This window comes from Corvus kubaryi, unplaced genomic scaffold, assembly GCF_017639235.1.
Source record: "Corvus kubaryi isolate FWS band 111438036 unplaced genomic scaffold, C.kubaryi_AGA036_p1.0 37386, whole genome shotgun sequence".
In the NCBI taxonomy this organism is placed as follows: Eukaryota; Metazoa; Chordata; class Aves; order Passeriformes; family Corvidae; genus Corvus; species Corvus kubaryi.
The window spans coordinates 241,580-268,811 of NW_024581128.1; the positions used below are offsets into that span (position 1 = coordinate 241,580).

General features: G+C 40.0%; 1 protein-coding gene across 1 annotated transcript; it reads left to right on the forward strand.

The window, feature by feature from the left end:
• The first annotated feature begins 71 nt into the window (after nt 1-71).
• HNRNPLL (heterogeneous nuclear ribonucleoprotein L like) lies at nt 72-27,232 on the forward strand. The gene is made up of 13 exons (XM_042036650.1): nt 72-398; nt 8,719-8,837; nt 8,951-9,188; nt 12,557-12,642; nt 14,574-14,670; nt 14,764-14,836; nt 18,748-18,819; nt 20,318-20,535; nt 20,697-20,818; nt 21,455-21,656; nt 22,548-22,605; nt 22,721-22,819; nt 23,991-27,232. Exons 1-13 carry the CDS (start codon nt 192-194, stop codon nt 24,044-24,046), a joined length of 1,647 nt encoding a protein of 548 aa, XP_041892584.1. The 5' UTR covers nt 72-191; the 3' UTR covers nt 24,047-27,232.

Sequence of the window (27,232 nt, forward strand, 5' to 3'; positions counted from 1 at the left end):
CCCGTCCCTCCTCGGCTCGGAGCCAATCGCGGCGCCGGCGGCGGGCGGGGAGGCGGGGCCGGGTGCCGGCGCGGGGCGGGCCGTGTGCGGGGGCCGGGGCGCAGAGCATCGCTCGGGCTCGGTGCCGCCGCCGGCTCCGTTCCCGCTCCCGCGTCGTCTCCCCCGCCGGCCGCCCCTTCCCTCCCGCGGACATGTCGTCGCCGTCGTCCGGAGAGCGGTACGAGGAGGAGGAGGAGGAGGAAGAGGAAGACGGCGCCTACGAGAGCCAGGCCAAGCGGCTGAAGCCCAGCGCCGCTGCCGAGGAAGGCGAGATCGAGTACAGCGGCGCGGAGGAGAGCGAGGGCCGGCGGGACAAGCCCCCCGCGTCGCGCGGCGGCGGCGGCGGCTTCTCGGGCGGGGTGAGGGACGCGGGGCCCGGGGGCGGGGGGGCGGCTCCCCTCAGGCTGCCGGCGGGGGGAGGGGGCCCGTCCCGCCCCGCCCCTCCCGCGGGCGAGGCCGCGACCGCCCCCGCCGCTGCTCCCCGGGCGGGGGGGGCCCTGCTCGGGGAGGGGCGGGGGGCTTCCCACGGCAGCGAGGCCTTCCCGGGGTCGGGGCCCGCTGCCTGCTTCCCAGGCATGGAGGCGCTTCCGGCGGGGTGGGAATGGCGGGGGCTCCGGGCCGGGTCCTTTGCTCCGTTCCGCGCTCCCCGCCGCAGGCGTGCGCTTGTTCCTCACCGCCCTCGGGCATGGACTGAGCCTGCAGCCTGAGGGATGGATGGGTGTGAGGGATGTGGCTTTGGGAGCTCACGGATTGCCGCTGTTCGCGGGCAGCTGGTTGCCTTTCGGGGTATCGCCATTGCAAGTTTTGTGCCGGCCCTGTTGCTGAGCGTAACTATAGAAACACCGAGAGGAGGGGTGGCGGCGGGGGCTGAAACCGCGGCCGAGGGTTTCTTTCCTCCTCCGTTCTACCTTTGTGTCTGGCACCGTACGGCGATAAGGCTGATCTTAAGCCATTGCCTCATTTTGAAATTAATTTTTAATTCCCTCCCTCAAGAACACTGCGCTGAGCACCATGGTTCACTTTTTTTTTTGGCTACCTACCTTTTCCTCATGAATATGCATCTAAGTATCAAGGTAGTCCTTGACCCATAAATTTGAGCTAATGAGACTTTTCTGTCTACTGTTTGATTCCTTATCTAACTAATTGTCCATCAGATTATAACCATTTTTCTCCTTGATGTCTGTTTCTGTTTCTTCCTTGAACAAGCCAAATCAAGAAAACATTGATTTAATGTCAAAGCTTGAAATCTGAAATACCCGTTTTTGTGATTTGTTAAAATGAACTTGCTTATCACTGGGATAAGTCAATGAGGGAGCATTTGCTGTTACCATTTCTCCATCAGTTAAATCTATTGATAGAGAAGGTGCCTGCTAAATTTATTGTCGTGGTTTAACCCTCTCCTGCAACCAAGCACTGCACAGTCACCTGCTGACTCCTGCCCGGGCTGATGGGGGAGGGAATCAAGAGTACAAGTGAGGAAAATCCTGCTCTCCCTTGTTTTTCCCCCACTTTATATGCTGAGTGTGATTTCATGAGGTCTGAGATATCCCTTAGGTCAGTTGGGTCACTGTCTCAGCTGTGCTCACGTGTGGGGCTGCAGGAAAAGCAGAGAAAACCTTGATTCTTGCTCAGCCCGACTGAAAAACTCTGTATTATCAACACTGTTTTGAGCATGTATCCAAAGTATAGCCCATACTATTACGGAGAAAATTAGCTTTACCCCTGCCCAAACCCAGCACATTTTTAGAAAAGTTCCCTGATAAACTGTAACAAAATAAACCGTAACAAAAAAATTTCCGGAGAGAACTATTTTAACTCTCAAGTTTCTTGTGACAGAGCAGCATCTCTGTTGCAGTCAAGACTTAGTAATGTGCTCTATCTTAGAAGCCAGTGCTGAAAGAAATCCTTATACTTGCTTAAGTTACCTGGAATGTTTGTCATGTAGGAGAGCTGGATGCCATGCAGTGAGTGTTTCAAGTAGGAGCAAGATTCTGCTTTTGCCTTAGCTCTTTTTTGCAGTATTTTTATAAAATCAACTAGTTCTTGTATTTCTTTTTTTCCTTCTTTCTGGGTTCTGGCTCAGAGTGTCTCAATTTATCCAAGTTTACCCTTCATGGTAATGAGAGTGTGGGGTACATAACTTCACCTTTTGGATCTCAAGAATGGCATGTGCTGAGTCTTGTGAGTAAAGAAACTGAAACAAGTGAGTAGCAAGTCTAGAACAGGAGGGGTTTTAGGTAGCTGGTTGTGTCAGTTGCAGTGTAATTGACAATTTCTTGTCAAAACTGTATTCACGGATTCACTACTGGAGAGGCAGAAGTTGTCTTGATGCTGGAGATCAAACTGGTTTCTTAAGAATAAGGTGTAACATCAAGTGGATATATGAAAAATTAATGACTGAGTGCTTTTGGTAGTGATTTTATGTGAAGCTTTTAACAGCAAAATGCCAGCATCTATTAAGTAGAGTTAGTTAATGTGAATTTTCATGTGTTTTTTTCTCTAACAGATACGGAAATGTGCAGGAAACTTACTTATTCTGTGACGTATCTTATTTGTTTCTCTGCAGGGAAATGTTCTCAGCTTATAAAAGTTGTATGTGGTTCAGACATACAAGATGAAGGTAGGCTGAGAGGAGGGAAGAAGTGTAACTGTCCTGGATTGCTCAGAAGAGAGCAGAAAAAGAATAAGTAGGAGGAACTATGGGGAATTAGGAGGAGAAATGGGAAATGATGATGAGAAATGGATGATCAGGGTAAAGAGTGATAGGAGTTTGGTAGCCTCATGATTTGGTGGGGGGGGTTGTTTGTTTGTGGTTTTTTGTTTGTTTTGTTTGTTTCTTTTGGTTTTGTTTTATTTATTTTTCCCTCACTTATGCCCTGGAATATAAGTGAGCTGTACACTCATATGGATTATATGCTCTTGTATAAAAGCTCTTTTGTGCTAGGACTCCTGTGGCAGGTTGGTCGGGTCACCCTCCTGGGCTGTATTTATTTTTGTGGCAGTTTCCTGTTCTGGGACTGTTGCATTTGGCTGAAGAAGCCCTTCATGCCTCTATTTTTTTTGTTTTGTTTTGGTTGGTGTCTTTTGTTGTTTTGGGGTTTGTTTTGGTTTGATTTTTTGAAATGGGTGCCTTGAAATCTCTATGTGAGGTCCGGAGGAAATCCAGCATTTATTTTGCTCTTCATTTTCCTCTGTTTCCCACTTGTGTGGACACTTCTCGTAAGCCAAGGGTGTACCCTCTTCTTCATGGCTCATCTCCAGGCTGAGGAGCATGGAGAGCCAGGAACAGACCAGGGAAGGAGCAGGATGTGTTTCTGCAGAGGTATTCGGTGGGAGAGAGTGTTATTTGGAAGAATGACCTTTACAGAAGCAGTGAAGCCCTGTCAGAGGAATCAGAATTGCAGTGTAGCAGAGGGTGAGGACACTGGGATAATGTGGGCCAAGAGCTGTGTTTAAGGGAATTTAGAGGGCCTTTCAGCTCCATCCCCTCTCCCTCCCTTAAATATCAGTTTTACTGATTAATGTCGTATTTATACAACCTGTAGCATCCACTTCCCTCACTGTCTCTGACATACCTATTCCTAAGCTTTCTTGTGAAGTGAGGAAGACCTATTATCCCTGTTCTTACAGCTGGGGAAGTGAGATGTGGTGTCTAAATACACAAACAGAACTGTCAGCTGCTGCAAGGTGAAACAGGGATGTGATCTTGCAGCTTCTCAGTCACTCTGTTGAAACTTCTTGGGTGCTAAATGGAAAGCAGCTCTCCTTGCAACTCAAGTTGCTTTGTGTCTAACACACGCAGTGTGGTAACAGCCGCTAAATGCAATAAGTTCAGATCTTGACCTATTTTGCAGTGGCTTGTCCATTTCTTAAATGAAGTCCATCCTAGAAGCTGGTTTTGAGTACGTGTAAATCATCTTCTCTCCTTTGTCCTCCTTCAAAAAAAGAAAAAGTAACTATTACCTTCAGGCTGGTTCTTCTTTCAGTATCTCAGGCAGAATCTCCTGTTGATGTGTTGTGTAGGGGTTTTTTGTTTGGTTTTGGGTTTTTTTTTTTGTTATATTTTTGAAAGGATATTCAGATTGTGATGAGCAGAGAGGAAAATAGAAGAGGCTATTTCAGTTGGAAGGGACTTGGAACAATATGGTCCAAATACTTGGCCACTTCAGGTTAAATTCAGAATTAGCAGAAGGGGTCAGAGTGCAGGTATTCTTTCTGTAGCAGTTGAAATCATTGAAAGGACACAGTGGTAGAGATGCATTAAACGAAGAGAAATGATACCCAAACTCCTCATCCAAAACAAAACTAAATTGCCAAGTAACCTTCCAGAAAGTAACCTTCCAGAGTATGGGATGTGATTAATCTTAACCCCCTTCTTCTGTGTAGCCCTGCCCCACAGTCCCCCAAACCAACCAACAGCAATAAAAAAAAGAACAAATCCAGGATATGCAAAACCGATACATTCTTCCACCAGCTTGGAACCTTAACTTTGTCTTGTCTGCTTGGTTCTTTTGAGACACTTCCCCCCCCACCCACCACCAGTTCCTTTGTATCTATAAAACAAATTTCAGACTAGTTATAAAAGGGATGCAGAGGGAGGAAAAAGTTGAGAGTGAATAAGATAATCTGAATGGTGAGAAACGAAATAAGAGTATATTTAGGTACTTGGCGGAGGGAAGATGAAGACGTGCCATCCTTTTGCAGTAATGGAGAAAAGAGATGGAGGAGATAAGTAGCAAAAAGCCAAAGAAGCAGATGCTCAAAAAAGATAGTACAAATTAAAAGGACTAATCTGAGTATACTGACTGGAAGGTGTCTGGAGAAAGGATAAAGGATACATTTTTGTGCAAACAGTTGGTGATAAAATTCTGATCTGGAATTGGTGAGCAAGAGAGACATCGTCCTACAGCCCACAATGACCTTCCTCCTTTTTGGAATGGCAAACTGTAATTAACTGGCAAGAAACCATTGATATTTTTCAAATGTTGTCTAGAGGTTGTAGGTCACCAAAAAATGGATGTTAAAGTGCTACAGCCATTCTTCGAAGCTGCTTCTGTTGCAGTCTTAGGTATGTGAAGTCACTTGTTTGTGCTTCATTTGCTTGGGTATGTCAGTGCTTCCCTTTGTGCCTCAGCTTTGTTTCAGGGTAAGCCTTTTTATGCTCCTAGTTTCCTCCTTGAGGGAAACCTTTTCTGTCCTTGTTACTGGTATTGAGCACTTCCTTGAGAAAGGAAGTCAGTTCCATTATCTATTTAAATAACTGCGTTTTCCGTCCAGCCTAATGATTCTCCAAGAAATCATTATTGAGCTTTCAAACCCTCTTAAGATATATATATATTAATGGTACAGCCATAACATTGGCTACTCTGTTCTCCTGGCTTTGGTGGAGTACAAGCGTGGTGTTGGAGTTTTGCATGGGGCTTTTGTGCTCTTGTGGGAGTTGAGTTACTGAAAGACTTCTTTGTAGGCAGAGAAATACTGGTGGTTGTTAGTCGGTGTGTGAGCAGATGCTTTGATGTAACCTTTGTCTGTGTGCCAACTGTAGCACATGTAGCTTTCAGACACAGTGGCTGTGAGATCTTGGTCAAAATCCTGTGTTGTTCATCTCTGGGGACAAATTCCAGCATCAGTTGGATGAGCTGTGAATGTTCTGACCTTAGCTGTACACTTTACACTCTGCAGAAGCATTTGATTTTTCATGTGGTCTGGTGCTTTTAATTCTCCTTCTAAAGGAAATCGAGGGTCATTCTAGATTCGCTTGATACTGCAGCTTTGTAGCTGCAAAACTTGTTTGACAGTAATAATATGTGTGTCTTCCCTCTGTGAAGACTTTTTTTTGCACCCAGAAATATATACCTGTGGCACGTGTCCCCATCCTTCAGCAACCCATGTGCTCTCTGAATGTTAGTTTGAGGCTTCCTGGCTCAGGACTGATTTGTGCTTGGTTCTTGTGCTGCTGTTCACTGCTGCTGGCTAGAAACTATTTGGAGTAAAGCAGAGACTCTCTGATTTGGCCACCTCAGTGGTTTTATCTGTATAAAAGAGGTTCTGAAATTCTCTGTGGATAAGTCCTTAAGTTCATGGCAGGTGACTGAGATTTCACTCGTTTGTGTTTGGGGTTTTTTGGTGGGTGGGTGGGTTGTTTTTCTGTTGTTTGCTTTGGGGGAATTTTTTGGGTTTTTTATTCCATGCTTCTCGAGCTCCTGCATAGGTTACTATAATGGCAGTTTTTGTTTCTTTCTGAATCTCTTGCTAAACCTTGCTAGAAGAATGCATTCTGTATGATGTTATGGGAGAAGGAAATTGGGATTGGAAAGCCGAATGTTACTTTAAGGACAAAAGAAAGCAAAATTTGTATTTGTTGATGTTCTAAGAATAATTCCAGTTGCAGTAGTGCAGACACCTGTATATGTTCATGTAACTCATGTATAATGGATTTGAAGATGCAAGTGTAAACGTGTTAATTTTTGAGAGAATTTGCACTATTAGAAAGATTAGTATCTACTAATACCTGCTAGTAGATAAAAGTACAAAGGGATGTGCATAACAAAGAAACATGAACTGAAACTAAAACAGAAGTTTGAGCTGGGAAGGGGAGGGAGAGTGAAGTACTCTTCTGAGTATCCCTTCTTTGAAAAGCTTGGCATGATTTATGGAGATATTAGTTCAAAAAGGTAGTGAGTGGCAAGTACTAAGTTGCTAGTGACTCTACTCCTTGTGATGAGTCTGCTTCAGTGAGCAAATCATTGCTTTTATTTACCATCTGATTAGACAGAAATGTTATTAGATGGGATTTCTTGAGTGTATTAAAGAAACCTAAAAGGAAATGCATCCCCCTGGCACTAACTGGGATCTTAATATAGTAGCAAGTATGCAGGGCAATGAATAATTGATGTAATCGTTTTTGATTGTTCTGTAGACTGTAAATAAAGTAAAGGTGCCTGTTATCTCAACATCTTAGAGCAATAGGCTTTGCAGGAAAAGTGATAGTTATTGTTAGTTTTCTCTTGAAGATTTCCTCAGGTGCTTCTTTCAGCTTTGAAAAGTGTGTATGTGGGTTAAGAACATATAAGCTGAAAATAAAATCCCTCTGTAGTTCTGTTCCTTCTGCAATTGCCTAAGCATTTGCAGTTCAAAGTATTAACCTTTCATGACTACTTTGATCACTGCTCCTGCCGTAGACCTGACTGATTGATTCAGGATACAAGGTAACTTATGCAAATATCACCAGTGGAGTTTTCCCAGCATTGCCACAGTTCTTATTCAAAGAAATGTGTTGCCACTTAAAATGCTTTTGTACTGCAAACAAATAAAATGTAAGCTAAGCTTAAAATATTACACAGCAGATTGTTCTGACATCTGAGGAAGCCTGAAGTGCTTCAAACAGATGATGAAGTTGATTCGAACAGAATGGTCAAGTCTTTGATTTAAAGAAAAAATATGTAATTGTTTAGTGAGAACTCTCTATGGAACACAGGAGTTAAACACACAAGACTCAATTTGTAGTTATCTGGAATGTGTTTTTTCCTGAAATCTGTACTTCAAATGGATAGAGAAAGAGAGGAATGTCTAACAGTGGTAGCAGTCATTGTGATTACTTAATTACTGGAGCTCAATGCACCTTTGTGCTACAAATGAGAATCTCTCTCAAGTTCCAGAAGATGTCGTGCTGCTGTTTTTGAAAAAGTGAAAAATCAACAAGACTTGATCTGTTCCATGCAACACATTGATATAGTCACTAAATTTGAATACATCAACTTCACACTGCTGTTACAAATATGACATTTGGGTGCCAGGTATTTACAGTATATATTAGTGTGCCCTTTATTATCTCTAATCTTTTATTTTTATCATCTCTCATTATTGTCTTACATTGTTGTTGTTGGTTTTTTTTACCCTGTGTCCTAGAATATATAAGGTAAATTTCAGTGTTTTCATGGAAAGATGAGCTGATTCCAACCCAAATTCTTCAGTTGCACAGAACTGAGACTGTCTGAAAGCAGCTCTGAAAAATATTCATGGTGGGAATTCTCTGTGTTAATGTTCAGTGTCTAAATCCTTTAACAGTAGTCAGCCTTGGGGTGAAAAGAGCCCCATATGTACAGAAATTGTGAGTTTTTAAAAACATGTGTGTTCAGAATTAGAAGGGAGGTTGGGTTTATTTCAACCATAATCCAGAGCTGGCATTTTCTTGCATTGTGGAGCATTGGAAAAATACTCAATTTTCATTCAGTTCACAGATGGCCCTCATTTGTTCTTGCTTTTTCATTCTCCCAGCCTGTCTCAAAAAAATACCACCAGCAAGCAGAGTGTCAGAAATATTTTAGCTGTCGGACATGTCTTAATTTTTTTTTATGCTCTTAATGAATAGGGTGTGTGTAAGACCTCCTGCAATTCAACCAGTGTTAAATGGGCTGCTTTTTTTTAATACAAGAAAAATCTTGTGTGTGCAAACAGATTAATTTAATCTGAAAAGCTTTTTATTTTAAGTAGACTTCAGCAACTGAACTTGGCAATCTGTTCGGAAAGAAAAGTTAAATTATTTAACACACACTTAGATTGTGCTTTTAGATGGCTGCTTCTGGACCCAGTGTAGTGTCTACCAAATATTTAATTTTAGTTAATGATAGCAGTATTCCTTGCTCTGTGTTGAATTTTAAAATGTCGTTTTGTTGCTAGGATGCCGGGGGAAGTCATCACAAAGTGTCTGTTTCTCCTGTCGTCCATGTCCGAGGGCTGTGTGAATCAGTGGTGGAAGCAGATCTCGTGGAAGCTCTGGAGAAGTTTGGAACCATATGGTATGTCTTTGTTAAGAATTGTTCAGTGAAAAACATGTCATAAATGAGCATCCTGGGACCTGGCAGTTGTTTTGAGTGAGCAGGAAAATTTAGTGTGATGTTTCCCTCCCCAGCTATGTCATGATGATGCCGTTCAAGCGCCAGGCTCTGGTGGAGTTTGAAAACGTGGAAAGTGCAAAGAAATGTGTGACATTTGCAGCAGATGAACCTGTGTACATTGCTGGGCAGCAGGCTTTCTTCAACTACTCCACAAGCAAGAGGATCACTCGGCCTGGGAACACTGATGACCCATCCGGTGGGAATAAAGTTCTCCTGTTGTCAATTCAGAATCCTCTCTACCCAATTACAGTGGTATGTTTCATCTTCTTCTTTTATCTTTTTTTTTGTGTCTTCACATAGGTAACTTGCATGTTCTTTAAAGGTTTTTCAAGATGATTCAGTCCTTGTACAGATATTTTGCAACACATTTGAAGACTTCAGTAGTGAGGATTTTGAAATGTTTAAGTTGCTGCATGCTTCTGGAATGTTTCCAAACGTGTTGCCACAACATCGAGATTGTTATTGAGCCTTTAGGCTCTCAGTGGTGTATGTTTAAAGAGCAAGTAATTTTTCCAGTAAGAAAGGGTTATTTTATTGCAGTCTTTCTTAAGTACTTCCTTTTTGGAAAGGTGAAACCTTTATCTTCTGATGATCAACTCCAGTTTGATGTTATCTTACTCACTTTTCTTTGGGCCAATATATTTTCCTTTTCAGTATTTCAAGTTGTACCATTTATAAAGTCGCATCCTAATTTACTGCCATTAATGGCACATGTATGTGGTTTTTTAAGATACAGGGTGGTTTTTTGTTGTTATTTAAGAATTTATGTTTTATCATGCATTAAATGCTTGCATTTTTCTTAGGAGATTTTATAGTAAATGTTGAATTTCACAGACATATTTCAGGAAAAAAATTAAAATGGTGTACTGTGATACAAGTATGAATCACTTGTTCTTAGGGATGTAAGATGGTATGGATCAGTCAAAGTGTTTGGGGTGTGTGGAACCAAGTAAGTTAATGCAAGCATTAAGTTTTGTTTAATGTGCTGTATATGATGAGAGCAAATTGACTGCAACTTAGTATTCCTGAAACTACCTCAAGCAGTCAGTTCCACACCATGCTTTCTGCTTCACTGTCTTGTGAGCATCGATAGATTTTTGTCTGTTGATTCATCAGTGGGTGATGAACTTTCTTTCTTCCGACAATTTTCTTTATAGCAAAGCATGCCAAGGTATGAGTTGCTTTTTAGTGTTTAAAAACAAACCTGCTCTGAGCTGTGTGAACAAGTCCACTGACTGAGTTAAAGTATTCTTTGCATGTGACTGTAATACAAATTTTGGAAACTCTGTTTCATTCATGCATTTAAATTTGCCTTGTGTGAGCCGCTGAGTTGAAGGTGGATGCTTGAAGAAAACTGGGAGCAGAAGCCTGGTTCTGGGCTAGGAGAGTTCCATGGGAATTCTGAGGATGAAGCCTCTGGCACAGTAGCTCCTTTTTAAAAACAAACAACCCCCCCCAACCTCTTCCTTTCCACTGCCCCCAGCTGTTCCTTTAGCATGTACAAATGAGTGCTAGAAGCAGGCAGATTTCCAGGATTACTGGCAAGCATCAGAGCTCATTTCAGGCAGCGTAGTCAGAGCAACTGGGGAGAGCAGCTGTGCCCATAACAGCTAAAAATGTGATGAGAAAAATACAAATTTTGCACTTGGCCAATGGATTAAAAAAACCAGTTAATTTAAGAATGCCTCAGGCAAAGTCTGCATTATTAAAGAAACCCACCCACAACAAAAGAAAACAAAAATCTACCAAACAACCCTCCTCCTTCTCCTCCTCCTCCTCCAAAAAAAAGAAAAAAACACAAAGCCCAACACTGCTTCTTCCTCTTCAACACTCTTCTCTTCTTAAATTTGATCTACAGTTAGAAAAAATAGATGAAAAATTGCAACCAGTTTTAAGTGGCAAGTCTGAATAACTGCAATAAACTGTTGTATAGTTTTTAAGAGCTTTAATTTAAAAACAAGATAGAGTTTTTGGAGAGAAATTGGTCCGTTCAAGGGCATCTTGTGGCAGAAGCAAAACCGTTCTAAAATTTTGCTGCAGCTTATTTCCTCCATTACAACTGTGACCAGCTTCTCTCTCTCACTGGACTACTTGGTTTTTTTTTGAGGGATGTGACAGCAAAGGGCAGAAGGGCAAAATAACTGTATTTAGTTCCTAGCTGCTTTTCATCCCAATGTGATGGGGGCGTCGGTTTTGAAAAAGTTTTGCCTAAGATGTCCTGTACAGGTCTTTGAAGTTCAGTTTCCTTGTTTCCTTACCTGTGGGCAGAACTTTGTCAGAGATTTGTCTGTTCAAAGAGACTTTGCCAACATGACTTGTGCTGCTGCGGTCATTGCTGTCTGTCCACCCATACCTCTGCTGGTGCCTCTTAGTTCTCACTTCTACGTGCATGAGGAAGGTGTGGTGTGCCTTGGCAGTTGAAATGTCTTAAACTTAGCTACCTACATATTCTGAGGTTTAGTAGCTGCACCTCCTTTTTTTATGATATTCTAGTATGTATGTAATGCTAGTGCTTAATTTTTTTATAAATAGCCCACAAGTGTCTTGTGAACCACTTGATTGATTTGGTAATATAAAGTAGCTGAATTATAAAACATAATTTAAAAATCCAGCTGTGTGTGTGACTGCTGGCTAATGACACTGATGGTGTTTTGAGTAGAGCTTATGTTTTGAAAGACAGTTTTTTGGTTTTAAGTGGCTGTGAAGAAATTTTTTGGGGGACAAATTGTGAAAGAAAGTCATATGCCTGAAAATTAATGTCACCTAGAGCTCGAAGGTTTCTAGGAATCTTTTCTCCCAAACAGGAGAGATGGAGGGTAGCCTTTTGTGCTGCCTAGCATGCTGTAAATGATCTCACAGGTCTTATTTTTTATGGGTTCAGGCTGTTGGGCTGTGTTTGTTTTAATTTTAAGAAATCCACATGCCCCCTACTCCTTTGCCTCCTAATTGCTTCTCTATTCTGCACAACATAATAATAAATATTATACCTACTTCCTTTGCCCCTTCTCCCTCTCGTCCCCCAAATAAACCTGGGGATGTATGCCAAGATCTTGGAAGGATCATTTTCGAGGTATTTGGTTTAGATAAAAAGAAAGGAAGGAACATAGCATCCACTTGCAAGGTGGATTGATTCAGGTGAAAACTTGTCAAAATTCTCTTTTTGATGAGCTATCTAAGTTTACATCTTGAACTATCCCCAGTTTCTCTCTGAAAATGAGACTCAGCTGCTGGAGCATTAGGAAATGAATTGTGTTATAACTACAAAGTCACTGTGTCTGCTGTGGTAGAACTTCTGCAGGGCAATGCTTCAAAGGTAGCAGAGCTTGAGATATGGATGCAGTTACTGGGTTGTAACACAGTTGAAGATACTTGTGAAACCAATATTTGCATGAGTACTTAGTCTTTTCCTGTTTTTCAGGTTTGATTGCCTGTACTATATTGATCCATAAAAATGCTGATCATGAATGTATTAATTATAGAGGGGAAAATAAGAAACGGAAAGTTAACAAGCCTTTTCCTTGCTCTTTGGCATTTAAATGCCACTGCAAGAAAATGTCCTGTGGACCAAAAGTGACTGGAATTTAACATCCGACTAAAATTGTTTTTTTCTTCTTCCTTAGGATGTTTTGTACACTGTGTGCAACCCTGTTGGAAAAGTTCAGCGCATTGTTATATTCAAGAGAAATGGAATACAAGCCATGGTTGAATATCCTTTTTGAGTGTGGTTTGTTTTTTTTGGGGTGTTTTTTTTTTTGGTTTTTTTTGGGTTTGTTTTTTTTTTTTGCTGTAGGTTCTTGACTCCAAATGGGTTTAACATGAGAATGTCAGAAAAATACCATGTGGTTTTGAGACCAAATTATTTCTTAATTTCTAAGACATGATAACTTCTAATTTTTGTCTGTTAGACAAAGTAGTACTTACACATTTTGTCTTTGTAGGAAAAGTGCATTCTCAACAGTGATCTTGATAACCATGTTTATAGTCCCTCAGGCCAATAATTGCAGATATGATTATATAATAGATTTGACAACCCCTTATATGCACCTTTATACACAAAAGTTTCGTGGCTTCTGCCTGTGTTGATACCCAATAAGTGGGTAAGGGATTGCAGAGGCACAGTTTGTCTTCTTCAGACTCTTCTAAAATAGTCCTAGTATGTCAGTATGTACTGCATGTCTTACTGTTTTGACTTTATAAAGCAAAGGGCAGCTTAGGCATCCATGATCTTGATCCTTAGGCATCATGTGTTGAGGAAAGTCCCTGCTCTATTATCTTACTGTTTACTCTATTTGCAGCATTAAGTTGTTCTTGGGTTGAATGTTCAGAATAATTGTGTGTCGCTGTGGTTTGCGAAGTCCAAAGTCTGATCTAATTAGGCCTTCATTTATGAAACTGATAGCCCTCTTCCTAAAGCTTGATTACCATCCATTTTTTAACTGTTATCTGGATAAAATTTGCCAAAATCTCAGGCATTATTTTGTGATTTCAGATGCTACCAATGTGGCAGGCTTTATTAGTGGGTCACTTCCATAAAATATGACTTAACCAGTGGCTGCATTGATGACTTACCAGGCAAAGAGAGCTACTCTAAATTCTATTAAATCAAACTAATTGCTGTTGATCTATGTAGAAAACTTAAACTGTGTGTCCTAACAGACATTAATTTGACTTACTGTATGTGTTAAGTTTGTCATAAATGGAGTTGTCAGGATCAGATGACTCGTACAGTCGGGGGTTATTCTTCATCTTGTGAAAGATTAGGGAAGTTGTGGGGAGAATCTTGCACCACTCAGAAATGACCATCCTTATGTCCTTTGAATTAAATTCTGTAACATGCCTTTTATTGGAAATAAAAACAACAGCAATTGAAAGAAAACTCACAAATGTGAGCGAAGTAATGCAGCAGCAAGGTAAACAGTTGGGGGTGGGGAGGAAAGTGAGCTTCAAGACAAGCCTTATCTGAAAAGTTTAAAAATTTACTCAAATTTAAATGCTAATTGAAGTACCCATTACTTCTGCAGTTCTGACCAGTGTCAGTTTCTCATGGGTCTGGGAAGCTTAACTTTTCTGGTTTTTAAATTTCACAGTGAACCTGCATCCCCTTGGAAGAAGCTGGGCTGCAGGAAGGTGGTAAAACCAAGGCACATTTTGTTGTTTCGGACTCTTTCTGAAATGTCAGTAAATGATATTAAGACATGGTGCAAAAAGTCTGTTCTGCTTTCTGACACCAAATATTATTGAGTACGTGTAAGATCATGGGTTGTGATGTGCCAAGGCTAAGAAACATTTTTCTGCTAATCACAGAACTAATCTTGGAGTTTGTAGAGCATTTGAAATAACTTAGGTGTTGGAGCCTGGTACATGCATCTGCCTGTTGTATTTTTTTTTGAGGCAAGATATTATTTGTTCACTCAAAGTCTCTCTTTTAGTTATGTGGGGGTTTTTCTTGGCTGATGAGCTCAAAAGGGTGTACAGTTCGTTCTTTTTTCTGTAAAGTAACTACTGCATAAGTCTGTATGGAGTTCTTGTAGTGTATACAATAGTGAAATATCTGCAGGCTACCAAAGTGAAGCCATATCAGATAGAAGGGACATGAATGAGACACCTGGGGAAAAAGATCCTTAACATGATGTGTATGTTTGAATCTGTGTTTTGTGCCCAGAAGGCGAAGGCTGCGCTCAATGGAGCAGATATCTATGCAGGATGCTGCACACTAAAAATTGAATATGCAAGGGTAATGCTTGGACCTTCTCTTTTAATTTTACTCAAAAAAAAAAATATTTATAGTCAAGACTTAACCTCTTTCACTTTTACTTTATTTGAACAGCCAACTCGACTTAATGTCATTAGGAACGACAACGATAGTTGGGACTACACTAAGCCATATCTGGGCCGCCGAGGTAGGTTCTGATCCATTCTCACTGTAGCTGTTTGACTGTACTAATGCCAGCCCTTCACACGTGGTCAGGCTGTGTGGCAACAGTCCTTCCAAAGCAGGCCAGTGCTGCTGGAGGCTGTGTCACCACAGGGAATTAACCCTGAGCCCTAGTGCCCCCTACTGCCGTGTGCTTGAGCCACTTAGTGCAACAAGGAGCCCACACCTCCAAGCACCTTCGCAGTTCTCAAGGACTTGCATTTCTCCAAGCAGCTCTCTCTCTTTGGAGGAGAGGAAACCTGGCACAGACTATTCCTTATAAACTACAAACTTGCACACTGCTTCTCCTTCGAAAGGACTCTTTTCCCCTATGTTGGACAAGGCATTAAGAAGGATAGAGGACTTCAGCAGGCTGACTCTACACTTCATCATGCACCACATCGGCATCAGCAAAAAAAAAACCCCAAACAGACAAAAAAACCCTCTGAAAAACCTCAGACTTGCAGTTCACCTTGTCTGCATACTGCATGCACCACCACCACAAGTTTTTAAAGGAGGACATTTTCAGTACTTCAGATTTGTGTGGGACGAATTACATAATAGACTGTACCCATTCTGTTCAAGTTTGTATGTATGCTGGTCTTATTTCCCTTAAAATTACCACTGAAAAGTCGAGAACCTCCAAAATTAAGAACCTCTTGTTGATATCCTTGACGTTGTAATCTTTTTATTACTTGCTGTGTGTGAGAGTTGCATTCAGACTTAACACTGTAAATATTGTTTAGTAGTAGGGAAAATCAAAAAAGAAATGTAGATAGTTGGAACTGAGCAGTACAATACCAATAAGTCCCCTCAGCTATACTTAAGTAATAAAATAGGGAGATTCATAATTGGTACAGGCATACTGTCTCTTAAGTACTCAGCTGTAAAAATTCTCAGAGCTTAATTCATGTCAGTGGAAACTATGATTATATATGTACAGTCAAACTGCTGTCTAGCCTAACTCCTGTAAAGTGTTTCTTTAAAAATAATCAAAAATCTGTAACTATTGAGTGCAGTGTTCAGTAACCTGTGTACAATAATGTGTTCAATGTAAAGTTAGAAAAGTGAAGACGATGTGACCAAAATAGAGTATCTACTTATCAAAGGCTACATGAGAACCAGGGCTTTGGCTGTCTCAAGAGATTTGCACTTTCAGAGTAATTCTGCAGAGACACTGGGCTTGTGAAACTGTTGTATAACTAAAAACTTAGGGCTTGCCTTTTCAGAATGAAGTTCTTGTAAAAAGTTAACAAGGGAGCTACAGTTTTGGTTGCAGCTTGTAGATCATGACTGTTTGTATTGGGATTCAAATTTTTTCTCAAATTCTTGAGTCAAAGGAAATGGATTCTTGAAACTCAAGGACAAGAAAAAAATCTAAAGGTTTGAATTTGAAAAATGGAAAGGATTAATTTGACCCTTGTGTCTTTTGATCATTGCAGTGTTTGGAGGCTGACTTGTAACACTGTGCATGTAATTACATTATGTAATTGGTCTGCAGATAGGTATGTCTGTATGAACTAAAACTTCCCCAAACTTGAGCAAACAGTGGAAAATGAAAAACTTAGGATAGGTGTGGCTTGCTCTTTTCACGAACTCTACTCTTTTGTTTTTCTTTTTGTTACTGTCTCTGTCCTCTATACATAAGCACCCTACTACACATAAAAGGAAAAAAATTATATTTGTATTATATAGATATATTTATATATCATAAATACTGTATGTAGCATGATTTTTCATTTTCTGTGATCCACATCCATTTATCTGGACAATGGGAATATAAATGAATGAACAGTGAAATGTACTCAAGAAAACAGGCATCTAGAGCAGTTTTGTCCATAAAGTAATCCAAGAGTTGAGGTTTTCTTTGAAAGAGTTTATGTATTTGTCCTTCAACTTACTCTTGCAACAGCATTATTTGGGTTTTGAACATAGTGTGACCTGAGCTGTAGGGATCTCACTGCAGCAAAGATCTTATCCCAAAGGAATTTCATTCCAAGGACAGACATGCCAATAAATCCTTTCAGAATTTTACACCTGCCCCTCAAATGTTAGGAAGGAAATACATTTTACTAATGATTTCTTTAAACAACTGTTTTTAGTTCTTTATGGTAACAAATTACTTGCCCATAGTCTTTCTCCACTAAAGTAAACTTCCTAACAAGTGCCTGCTGCTGTGAACCCATATTGCATTAGATTGAATGAAAAAAACCCACCTGACCTAGTATTCTACTTGCCTTTAGCCAGAAATTTCAAACTGCATTTCTTTTGGTGGTAATACCAGCTTGCTCAGTCACTCAAGGACCTGATTTAAAAACAAAACTAAAAATCAAGAAACCTAAGATTAAACAAGATTATAAAGAACCATTTCTTTCAGAATTATTTTTAACACAGGTCAGTTCTCATGTTTCAATGCTTGTTTACCCAAGTATTTATACTGGCACAATCCAGGGGCTTTGTTCAAGGAAGGAACAAGCATGGGACAAGGAGAGAGCAGTGGACTGCACCACCAGGAGGAGGAAATATTTGTCAAATGTTTCTCACAGAATTCTTTATGTGAAGAATGTGATTCTTGACTATATTTTACTGTGGGCAGTTTCAAAGCATTTAGTTCCACAGCCTGGACTTACAAAACTGATTTTTCTGAAAGATGATTACTGCATACAGTTTAAATGCTCAAAATACTTGATAAGAGTGCTCATTTGCTTTCTAGAGCCAAGAACCAGAGCTGTTACCCTGAAAAGGGAGTGGAAAAGTAAACTTGACAACAGTAATCTTTCTTCTATATATTTGAAAGTGTTCAGGACTGCTCTCTCTTCAGATTTTATTGCCAAAGTAAATATCTGACTTGGAACCTGTCCTCAAAATCCTGAGCAGAAAGGGCCACATGTGTTTTCATCTCCCACTGTTGTGTAATCAAAGAGTTCCTGGTTTTTGGGGAAAATACCTCCAACTGCATTGGGCTGGAGTTACTGTTCTCAGCAGTCATAGTTAAATTTCCTGGGAGGAGTTGTAACTGATAAATGCCTTGCCCCATCTTTTCAATGTGGCTTTCTTTTTTAAATTGTAAGAAAAGAATTGTTGCTTACCACAAAGAAATCTGGAAGTTTAGATTTTTTTGTCATGCAGCATGGATCTGATTGGAAAATACAGCTTTGGCTGTGAGGCATTGCTTCCCTCCATTAATGTAGACCCCTTGCTTAACTTTATATCCTAGAGAACTGGGTTTTCTTAAAGGATTGACTGTTGTTTAAGTGCATTACTCAGTGATACTTTCCCTCAGTTGAACTGTTATGTGCTGCTGATAATGCCACAATGTACAATCCTTTCAGCACGCCCATAAATCAGTAGGTGTTCTGTAAATATATATGTACACATATGTAATGCTCTCTGTTTACTGATTATGAAACCATGTAATACAGGTTGTTGTTGGCTTATGCTGAAACTTCTTGAAAGAAGCCCACTTTGAAAATGTGTTGCTGTTGAAGCTAATATTATGATTCAGGTACTGTCTTTCAAAAGTACTGCATTTCAAATTTGTTTTAAGAGACACATGGGTAAATCCTGCTGTATGGTGTTTTCTATACTAATGTGTGGTGTCTGTTTAGGAGAACTATTGAGTATCTCCATAAACTTTAAATGTCTGTATCTCCTCATTGGCCACTGCCCCCAATCAACTTAAGTGCAATTTGTTATACAGATGGCAGTCTTTTAATTTTGGTGTCCCAGGGCTACAGCTTGTGTTTTTAGACATAGAGTGAATGAGAAATTGTTTATAAAATTAACAACGACTCAAATTACTTTTTCACTTCTTAACTAGAAGCTTTGTGTCTTAACTGGAGAAATCAAGTGCCTGGTTGTGCGTACTAAACTGGTTTCTTTCCCTTCCCACGTTAGACAGAGGGAAGGGCCGGCAGAGACAAGCTATTCTGGGAGAGCACCCATCATCTTTTAGACATGATGGCTATGGTAAGTAACATGGGATGACAGCTGGTTAGGATTTCTTACGTGCTGTGTGGAATTCTAAATATTTAATCAATGCTTGGCTGTGGGTCCCTTCAGCATGAGCAGTTCACCTGCAGTGCTGTCAGTCTGCCTTCTGAAGCACTGTTGGTTCAGTGAAATCCATGTGCACTCATTGCCTCACCTCTTCTTGTCATGGAGAGCATTCAGCCCTGCAAGTTTATTCCTTGGAAGAATGTTTCCTTTCAGTTGCCATCACCCTGGCAAAAATGATATCTGGATTAGGAAAGCAGTTTTCTTTAGAAAATGGCAACATAGCTTGGTCAATGGTTTGGTACAACACAGAGCTCTGATGTTTTTGCATGCAAAGCTATGAATTGTTGGCATTGGCATTTCTAATGTAGCTGATTCAGAAAAGGTAGAGCTATGTGACTGTAGAGGAATAATGTTACGGAGTTAGTGCTATAAAGTACTGCATTTGTTATCAGTGCTCTTTGTAAATGAAGATCTGCTGTCACTTTCATGTGCTGAGCGAAGACTTTAGGGCAGAGAAACAAATGTCCCCATTCACATGTGACTTTTCTAGTTATTTACTCTCTCAGCTGTCAGGTGCAATGTGATTTGTCTTGCCTCTTTCTTTGCAAAGGTATTTGTGATATTTTACAGTGTAAGTTGACATCCTACCTACTCCTTCCAAAAGTTCTTCAAATCTCCAGAATTTCTAATCAAGTTCCACCTTGATTCAGTGATGTTCTCTTTTCACGCCTCTGATACATCCTTCTACCTTAAGTAATGTGTCCATCTTCTCCTATACCACTGTCTCCCTGTCATTACTACATCATTGCTGGGGAAAAAAAAAAAGACAACAGATTCCTTTTATACTTGGCTTATGTGAATTTCACATTATTTTTGTCCCAGAAAAACAGGGATCCTCCCCTTGGTCTGTAATACCGACATTTTCTATGAACAGAGGTATTGCTTACTAGTAGTGTCTCATCACTAAAAGTAAAAAAAAGAAATTGTCTATTTCAGTGAAACTTGTCACTTCATCTATAGTGGAACATAGGACCACTGCATTTTGCATTAGTGTGGGGGTTTAAGTATTCCTGTTTCTTCCAAATGAGCATTTTGTAGAAAGGCAGGCTTCTGATTTAATCTCATGTCTCTGGGATAAAGAGCTGTGTAATCTCCTGACCTTTGGCTCACTCCTTTTGTTTTCCCTACTTTGTAATACTCTTTCTTGGTCTCATGTAGCTCTGTAGGTAGATGGGAATATTTCTGAAGGTTGATTTAAATTATTTCCTCTAATACATTTATGTTCAAATATTTTGCATGGTGCAGGGAAGATAATGATTTTTGTAATTACTGGAATATCTTTTTTCAGCAATTGCTGTGACCTTCTACCCCTCCTTTAAATATGCATTTTGTATGTGGGCTTTGATGCATGATTAAGCAGGGAAAATTATTTCAAACAACATAAAAATACGGACTTTCATCTCCTTAGGCTCCCATGGTCCTTTGTTGCCCTTGCCAAGCCGGTACCGAATGGGATCTCGGGACACTCCAGAACTTGTTGCTTACCCATTGCCCCAGGCATCCTCCTCTTACATGCATGGTGGAAATCCTTCTGGGTCAGTTGTCATGGTTAGTGGGTTGCATCAGCTCAAGATGAACTGTTCAAGGGTATTCAACCTGTTCTGCTTGTATGGAAACATTGAGAAGGTAAGGCATAATTTATTAGAAACCTGGAAACTACTATAGTCCTTTAAAATGCTTTGGAAGAAGCCTGTCTGAGATGGTCTAAAAATATATCCTAATATTTTATAAAACTATTGGTTGGGCTCTTTGTTGCAATGTCATTTTTTTTTACCTTAATTTCTTAGGTGAAATTTATGAAGACTATTCCGGGCACAGCACTGGTTGAAATGGGTGATGAATACGCTGTAGAAAGAGCGGTCACACATCTCAATAATGTCAAGTTATTTGGAAAGAGACTCAATGTCTGGTAAATATGTTTTATCAGATTAATAGTCCACCAGTGGGCAGATGGAATGAGGTTTCAAAGGGACAATATCGCATTACTCTGTTATCATTGTTGGAGTTATGATTTCCAATTTGCAACTGTTTATTTTGGCTTTCAGCTGAAGGAGGGATGATTTAGGTCAGGTATTAGGAAGAAATTCTTTACTGTGAGGGTGGTGAGGAACTGGCACAGGTTGCCCAGAGAAGCTGAGGATGTCCCATCCCTGGAAGTGTTAAAAGACCAGGTTGGATGGGGATTTGAGCAACCTGCTCTAGTGCAAGCTGCTTCTTGCCCATGGCAGGGGTTGGAATTAGATCATCTTTAAGGTCCCTTTCAACCCCAACCACTCTTAAGATTTATTACTGTTTATAATTTTATTTATTTGCATTCATAAAGCATATTGTCATTACATGGTTTGACCACTAATAAACTGTATTCCCTAATGTGTCTTGCCCATCCTTTCTGCATTTTTTAAAAGGTGTCAAATCCAACCCATCTTGTTCTTACTGTATTTATCCCAAATTATTATAAAGAAACATCAGCTCTTTTCTAGTTAGATAATAATCTGCAAAGTATGATAGCCTTAATTATTTAAGAAACTTCATCCTTAAATTCCAGTGTTTCCAAGCAGCACTCGGTAGTTCCAAGCCAGATATTTGAACTGGAGGATGGCACGAGTAGTTACAAGGATTTTGCCATGAGTAAGAACAATCGCTTCACCAGTGCTGGCCAAGCATCCAAGAACATCATCCAACCACCCTCCTGTGTGCTGCACTATTACAATGTTCCCCTGTGTGTGACTGAGGAAACATTTGTAAAGGTAGGCCCTTGCAATGACTGACATCCAGTGCTTTCTGGGCTCTGCCCTGGCTTTTCATGGTCCTGCTTTTAAAAACAAGTAACTGGGGTGGATACAGCGCAGCCACTGGAAGAGACCTGATTTTTAAAATACATTTGTAGCCCCTCTGGACATGTTCACAATTCTGGAGTTACTGTTTGAATTTTATTTCTTTTTTTTTTTTAATTTGAGAAACAAAATCTTGAAAATAAAGTTGAGGAGTTTCATGTGGAGTTTTTTTGAGGAAAGGGAAAAGACACAAAGCCAAATACATGAAGGATAGGACTACAATTCATAAAGGATTTACTGACTCCCTGATAATGGTTGCTCTAATGACTGCTAAGATGTTTTGGAATGGAGACAAGCATGCAACTGGGACAGTTGGCACAGCTGTATCCTAAATGAACTCTGGATGGTTAAAACATGCAATACTGGGCCTCTTTAAGGGGAGGCAGTGGTAAGATTGCTGACAGTTCAGTGAGTTCTTTTTCAGTTCAATAAAATATATTTTTCCAACTCTGTTTGAAAGTGAACTGTGGTTCCCAAGTGGTGCCCTTGTATGTACAACTTCAGAACCACTGTATTGGAGTAGGAATGTCAAAAAGTAGAACTTGTCTTTATTTAAATACGTTTTTGGAGACAGTAGTGATATCACAGATGCAGGAGCCTTGTTTTATATACTACAGAATGGTATTCTAAAGAGTTACCAGTCTAAACATATTTTTAAAATAATTTGCCATAAATTCTTGCAAACTCTCTTAAAAAGTCAGAATCTTCCTGTCTGTATGTCTCTTCCAGGAACTTGGAATTTTTGCTAATTTATTTATGTGCACTTTTGCTGGAGTTTTACCTCTTATTTTATTTTTGTGACAGTTATGTGAGGATCATGAAGTTCTCAGCTTTATTAAATACAAAGTGTTTGACCCAAAACGTAAGTAAAATTTGACCAGTTTGGGAAGTTACTGATTCCAATTTTGATCGGAGTATGCACCGTCAGGAGATGTTACTGATCCCCTCCTTCCCGTTTTTATTTCTCATTTTGACAGCTTCTGCCAAAACACTGTCTGGTCTGTTGGAATGGGAATGTAAGACAGATGCAGTGGAAGCTCTCACTGTACTTAATCACTACCAGATAAGAGTCCCAAGTAAGTAAATTTTCCTAATACTACTGCTGGAATTTTTTTTTCTGTGGAGAAGGACTTGAGGGTTCTGGTGGCCACAAAAATGATCAGAGGCCTGGAGCACCTCTCCTGTGAGGAAAGGCTGAGAGAGCTGGGGTTGTTCAGCCTGGAGAAGAGAAAGCTCCAGGATGACCTTATGGTGGCCTTCCAGTACTTTAAACTGGGCCTATGAAAAAGAGGGAGAGTGACTTTTGGCATGGGCAAATAGTGGTAGAACAAGGAGTAAGGGTTTTAAACTTAAGAGAGATTTAGGTTTTAGATGTTAGGAAGATGTTCTTGACTGTGAGGGTGGTGAGACATTGGCATAGGTTGCCCAGAGATGCTGTGGATGCCCCAAACCTGGAAGTGTTCAAGGCCAGGCTGGATGGGGCTCTGATGGTCTAATGTGTGGCATCCCTGCCCATGGCAGGAGGTTGGAACTGGATGATCCAACAAGATGATCCCTTCCAACCAAACCCTTCTATGATTCTTTCACAATAAATATGAAGAAATCTGCAATGTCTTGAACTGAGGATTCTTTAAGGTGCTCAGCTCATTGCTCTCAATTTACTGGTCCTGTAGCATGTTCCTTTTGAAACCAGAAATTGTGAAGCCAAGCTGAATTTAGCTCCAAAGTGGCAAGAATAGAGTAGGGTGAGTTCACCTGCTAAACAAGTAGTCAATAGGCCAGATCTGCACTGAACAATGAAGGCAGTTTACTGGATTAAATGGAATTTTTCCAGGTGGAAAAATGGAATTAAATGGGATGTTCCCAGACATAATTTTGAATACAGCCCAGTGTTTAATATTATTTTAAACTACCTCCTCCTAACTGTTACGAGTTTGTCTCCCTCTGAAGTGTTAACAGTTTAAATCTTTTCTAATCTCTCACACCTTCGGTCCACCTTCTTAATAATGGACCTCAGAGGCAGGATATTTTTGAAGATAATACTGGTAACACACTTCACAATTTCAGTTTTATCTCAGTTTGGAGAGGCGGTGAAAGCAGAAAAGCTTTCTCTTTCAATGTGAAAAAGGCAAACCCCAGTGGAGGTGTGAGTCTGAAATACACAGAATTGGTGAACTTGCCAGGTTATGGAAGGTGGATCAGCAGGAGAGCTGTGCCCATGGTGTGTTCTGTGTTGTCTCCTCACAGATGGCTCCAACCCTTACACCTTGAAGCTTTGCTTCTCTACTTCATCCCATTTATAGAGAAGAGGACAGCATGTTAAGAGCTACGTTCACCTGGACTTGCAAGTTAAAAACTACACTTCGTTCACAAAGCTCTAAAGTGGTTGTTCTAATGTTGCCTTGTTTCAACTTAATTCTAATATCTTTTATCTTGTTTTATAATAAATGGATGTTCCTTCATAAATACAAACCAGATTTTTTTTTATTTTTGCCTCTGAGAAGTACATGTTGTAAGCTTACTACAAAGTTTGTATTTTGTTAGTGTAGTATCTTCAAATGTCTAAAGAAGCACCAGTAGTATAAACAAGATTGTTTCTTTTCAAAAAATGAAATATATTTGCATTTTCAAAATGTTAAAGATTAGCAAGTATTTTTCCATTTGTAGTTTTAATTGGCAGATAGAACTATTACAGCAGAATTTTAAATGTAGAACTTGTTTTTCAGTATGTTAAGTAGTGAAGTATGTTGCAATACTAAAAAGAAGCTTGTATTTATAAAATGCTTTGATCGGGTTAATGTTGCACATACTGAACTTTTAGTAGTATAGACTTGATTTATAGTTCAGACAGAGCTAACATAGAAAATTATTAAGTATGTACACGTGTATGGTATGAATTCATACTTATTTAAAGTTTTGTTTGTTTTTTTTAAAAAAAACCCCTATTTTCCATTTGCATTAGCATGATGCCATCTATAGCTAGTCCCACCGTAGGGGCCTTTTAAAAATTAAAATTGCAAGCCTGTATCAATGTGTTCATCCTCATTTTCCATAACTTAAACTTAAATCTTTGGTGTTTAACATATCCTTTTGACTCTTTTTTTGAAGCAGTGGTTATGACATACTAAATGGTAAAAGTTGGGGGGGGGGGTGACAACATGGATTGCAATAGAAACCAAGGTGGTAAAAATAGTTAAAACAAAAAGAAAGCTCCCACCATATCCCTTCATACCTGGACAGTTAATTCAATGTTTTCTTTTGTCTGATTTATCTTAAACATCTATTATGACCGTGAAAGAATTCATTGGGTGAATAGTTTTGGCTTGTCTCTAGTTTAAGCTGAGATAATCTCAGTGGGATTCAGGTAAAGTAACTGATTATGTGATGTGAAATTAACGAGGCAAGAAATCTTTCCCTTTGGAGAAGATGATTTGTTCGGTCCCAGTACTTTGAAACCTGTTTTCTGGAACTGGAGTTGTCTTATTTGAGCTAAGCCCCCAGAAATGGGAATCCAAGCAGGGAAGTCTGGGAGCTGTTGACCTAGGCTCTGTATGTGTTCCCCTTTCTGAATTTGCAGCGGAGTGCTGAGGGCTTCTTTCAGTTCTATTCTTAGTCATTGGAGGGAAGTTACTTTACCAGCTAGTTTATGCTTTATCCTGTAAGTTCTTTGTTCTGTCTTTATGGATTTTATCTATGCCCATCCTTTAAGCAAGACTTTGTGCAGAGTGCTTGTCCTTGAGAGGTTATGTTGTAGGATGTTTACGGCTGTGGGCATTGCACATCTTCCAATACAGACTGGATTTTCCCCATTCTTAATTTCAAGGCAAATATTCCTTATCATACAAGGCAAAATGTGTCAGATGTCCTTCAGGTTTTCTCATCAACAATGATTCGTTTTGCCCTGTCTACCTCCATTTTGTTCATGCTTCAGGTAATGAGTGGTTCAGGTATTCACATCAGGCGTTTAATATGTCTGAACTGGGAACTAAAAACCAGCTGCTCTTTGGCAGCTCTTTCAGCACAGGGTTTGGAATGATCCCAGCCTCCTGTCTGTGAGGTGGCAAAGAGACTTGCATTTTAGGGGCACTGCTGAGACTCTTTCAGCCTCAGTCCTCTTTCCCCAGAAATTGCTTCCAGACAGCTCCAGAGCAGAAGTCCACGTGCCATATCTTGCTGCTAGTGAAATGCTCTGTGCTACTTAGTGTTTTAACTGTAAAAGATCTCTCCCAATCTCTCATTTCTCTTTTATCAACTTCAATGTTCTGTAGAAAACTGTTTCTTCTGTCATAATTTCCATTGCTGGTTGTATTAATGTAGCTGGTTGTTTGTAGCTGAGCATTAAAAATAAGTCTGTTTTCAATTTGTAATGTGGGATGAGTGACCCTTAAAACATTCAGGTTTCATTAAAAAAGAAAAAGAAATGCACTTTAATGTTTTGGTGTCCTCAGTGGATCACAGCATTCAGTGCCTAAGATGTTCAGGTGAAAGGCATCTTTCCTGTGTCTTCCCAGATCAAATGGAGCATGGTTCCAAATATATCGTTGAGGACTTGATAGCAACTGGAAGGCCCATATGCAAAATGAGTAGCCTGTGCCATGTGGGGCAGAGAAGAGAGGAGACTGAAGAATTGTGCAAGCTTCTTTCTCCACAAAATAATCATCTTATTCATGTATTCATGAGAACAGGAAAGATTCCTTGTTGGTGTTTTGCTGTTAAAAGAAAATAATGTCTTCTCTTGGGCCTACAAGGATGGGTGCTTGTCCTCAGGAAGGAATGAGGTTGGTCTTCTTCCACACACAATGTCTGTGTTCACCTTTAATCTTACTCTTTAGAACAGATCCCAAACAGCGGGGCAGGTGGGGACTTAGTTGCTCCAAAGGGAGTGAAGTTTGTCTCTCATTTGGCAGTGGTATTACCATGCTTGTTAGATTAAAATTAAACCTTCAAGGTCTTGTAATGCTGGTTTTTTTCCTGTCTCTTTTGCATAAATTATACAAGTAAAACACTGAACATTGCTATGCACATTCTCTGCCTGTAAGCAGCTGTCATTCACAATGTAATAACTTCATGTCTGTCCCACGGTTTGTTTTGTTGGGTTTTGTTTGTTGGTGATGTTTTGTTTGTTTTTCCAATTGATCACCCTTCTTTGGAGGTAAAGATGTACTGAGGTGGAGATATGTTCCTCTTCTGTCATGATATTCTAATTCTTGTTTATATTTATTTTTCCTTATATGCAAGAAGTGTGAAGAGTTGTTTTCTGACTTTCTATACCACCACAGCAAGATAGAGTGTATTGCTAGGGTGATGAAAGAGAAGATTTAAAAGAAACCGTGGAGGACGTGTTTGGGTGTCCTGCTTTGTGAAAGGAACGATACAACTGAATGTGGTGTCACTAAGTCTGTCTTTCAGTAAGGGATAATGTTTGGGGCAAGCTGGCTTGTTACTGGCTGAAACCCTTTTGTTGTAATTAAATACAACTTGCTCCTTTC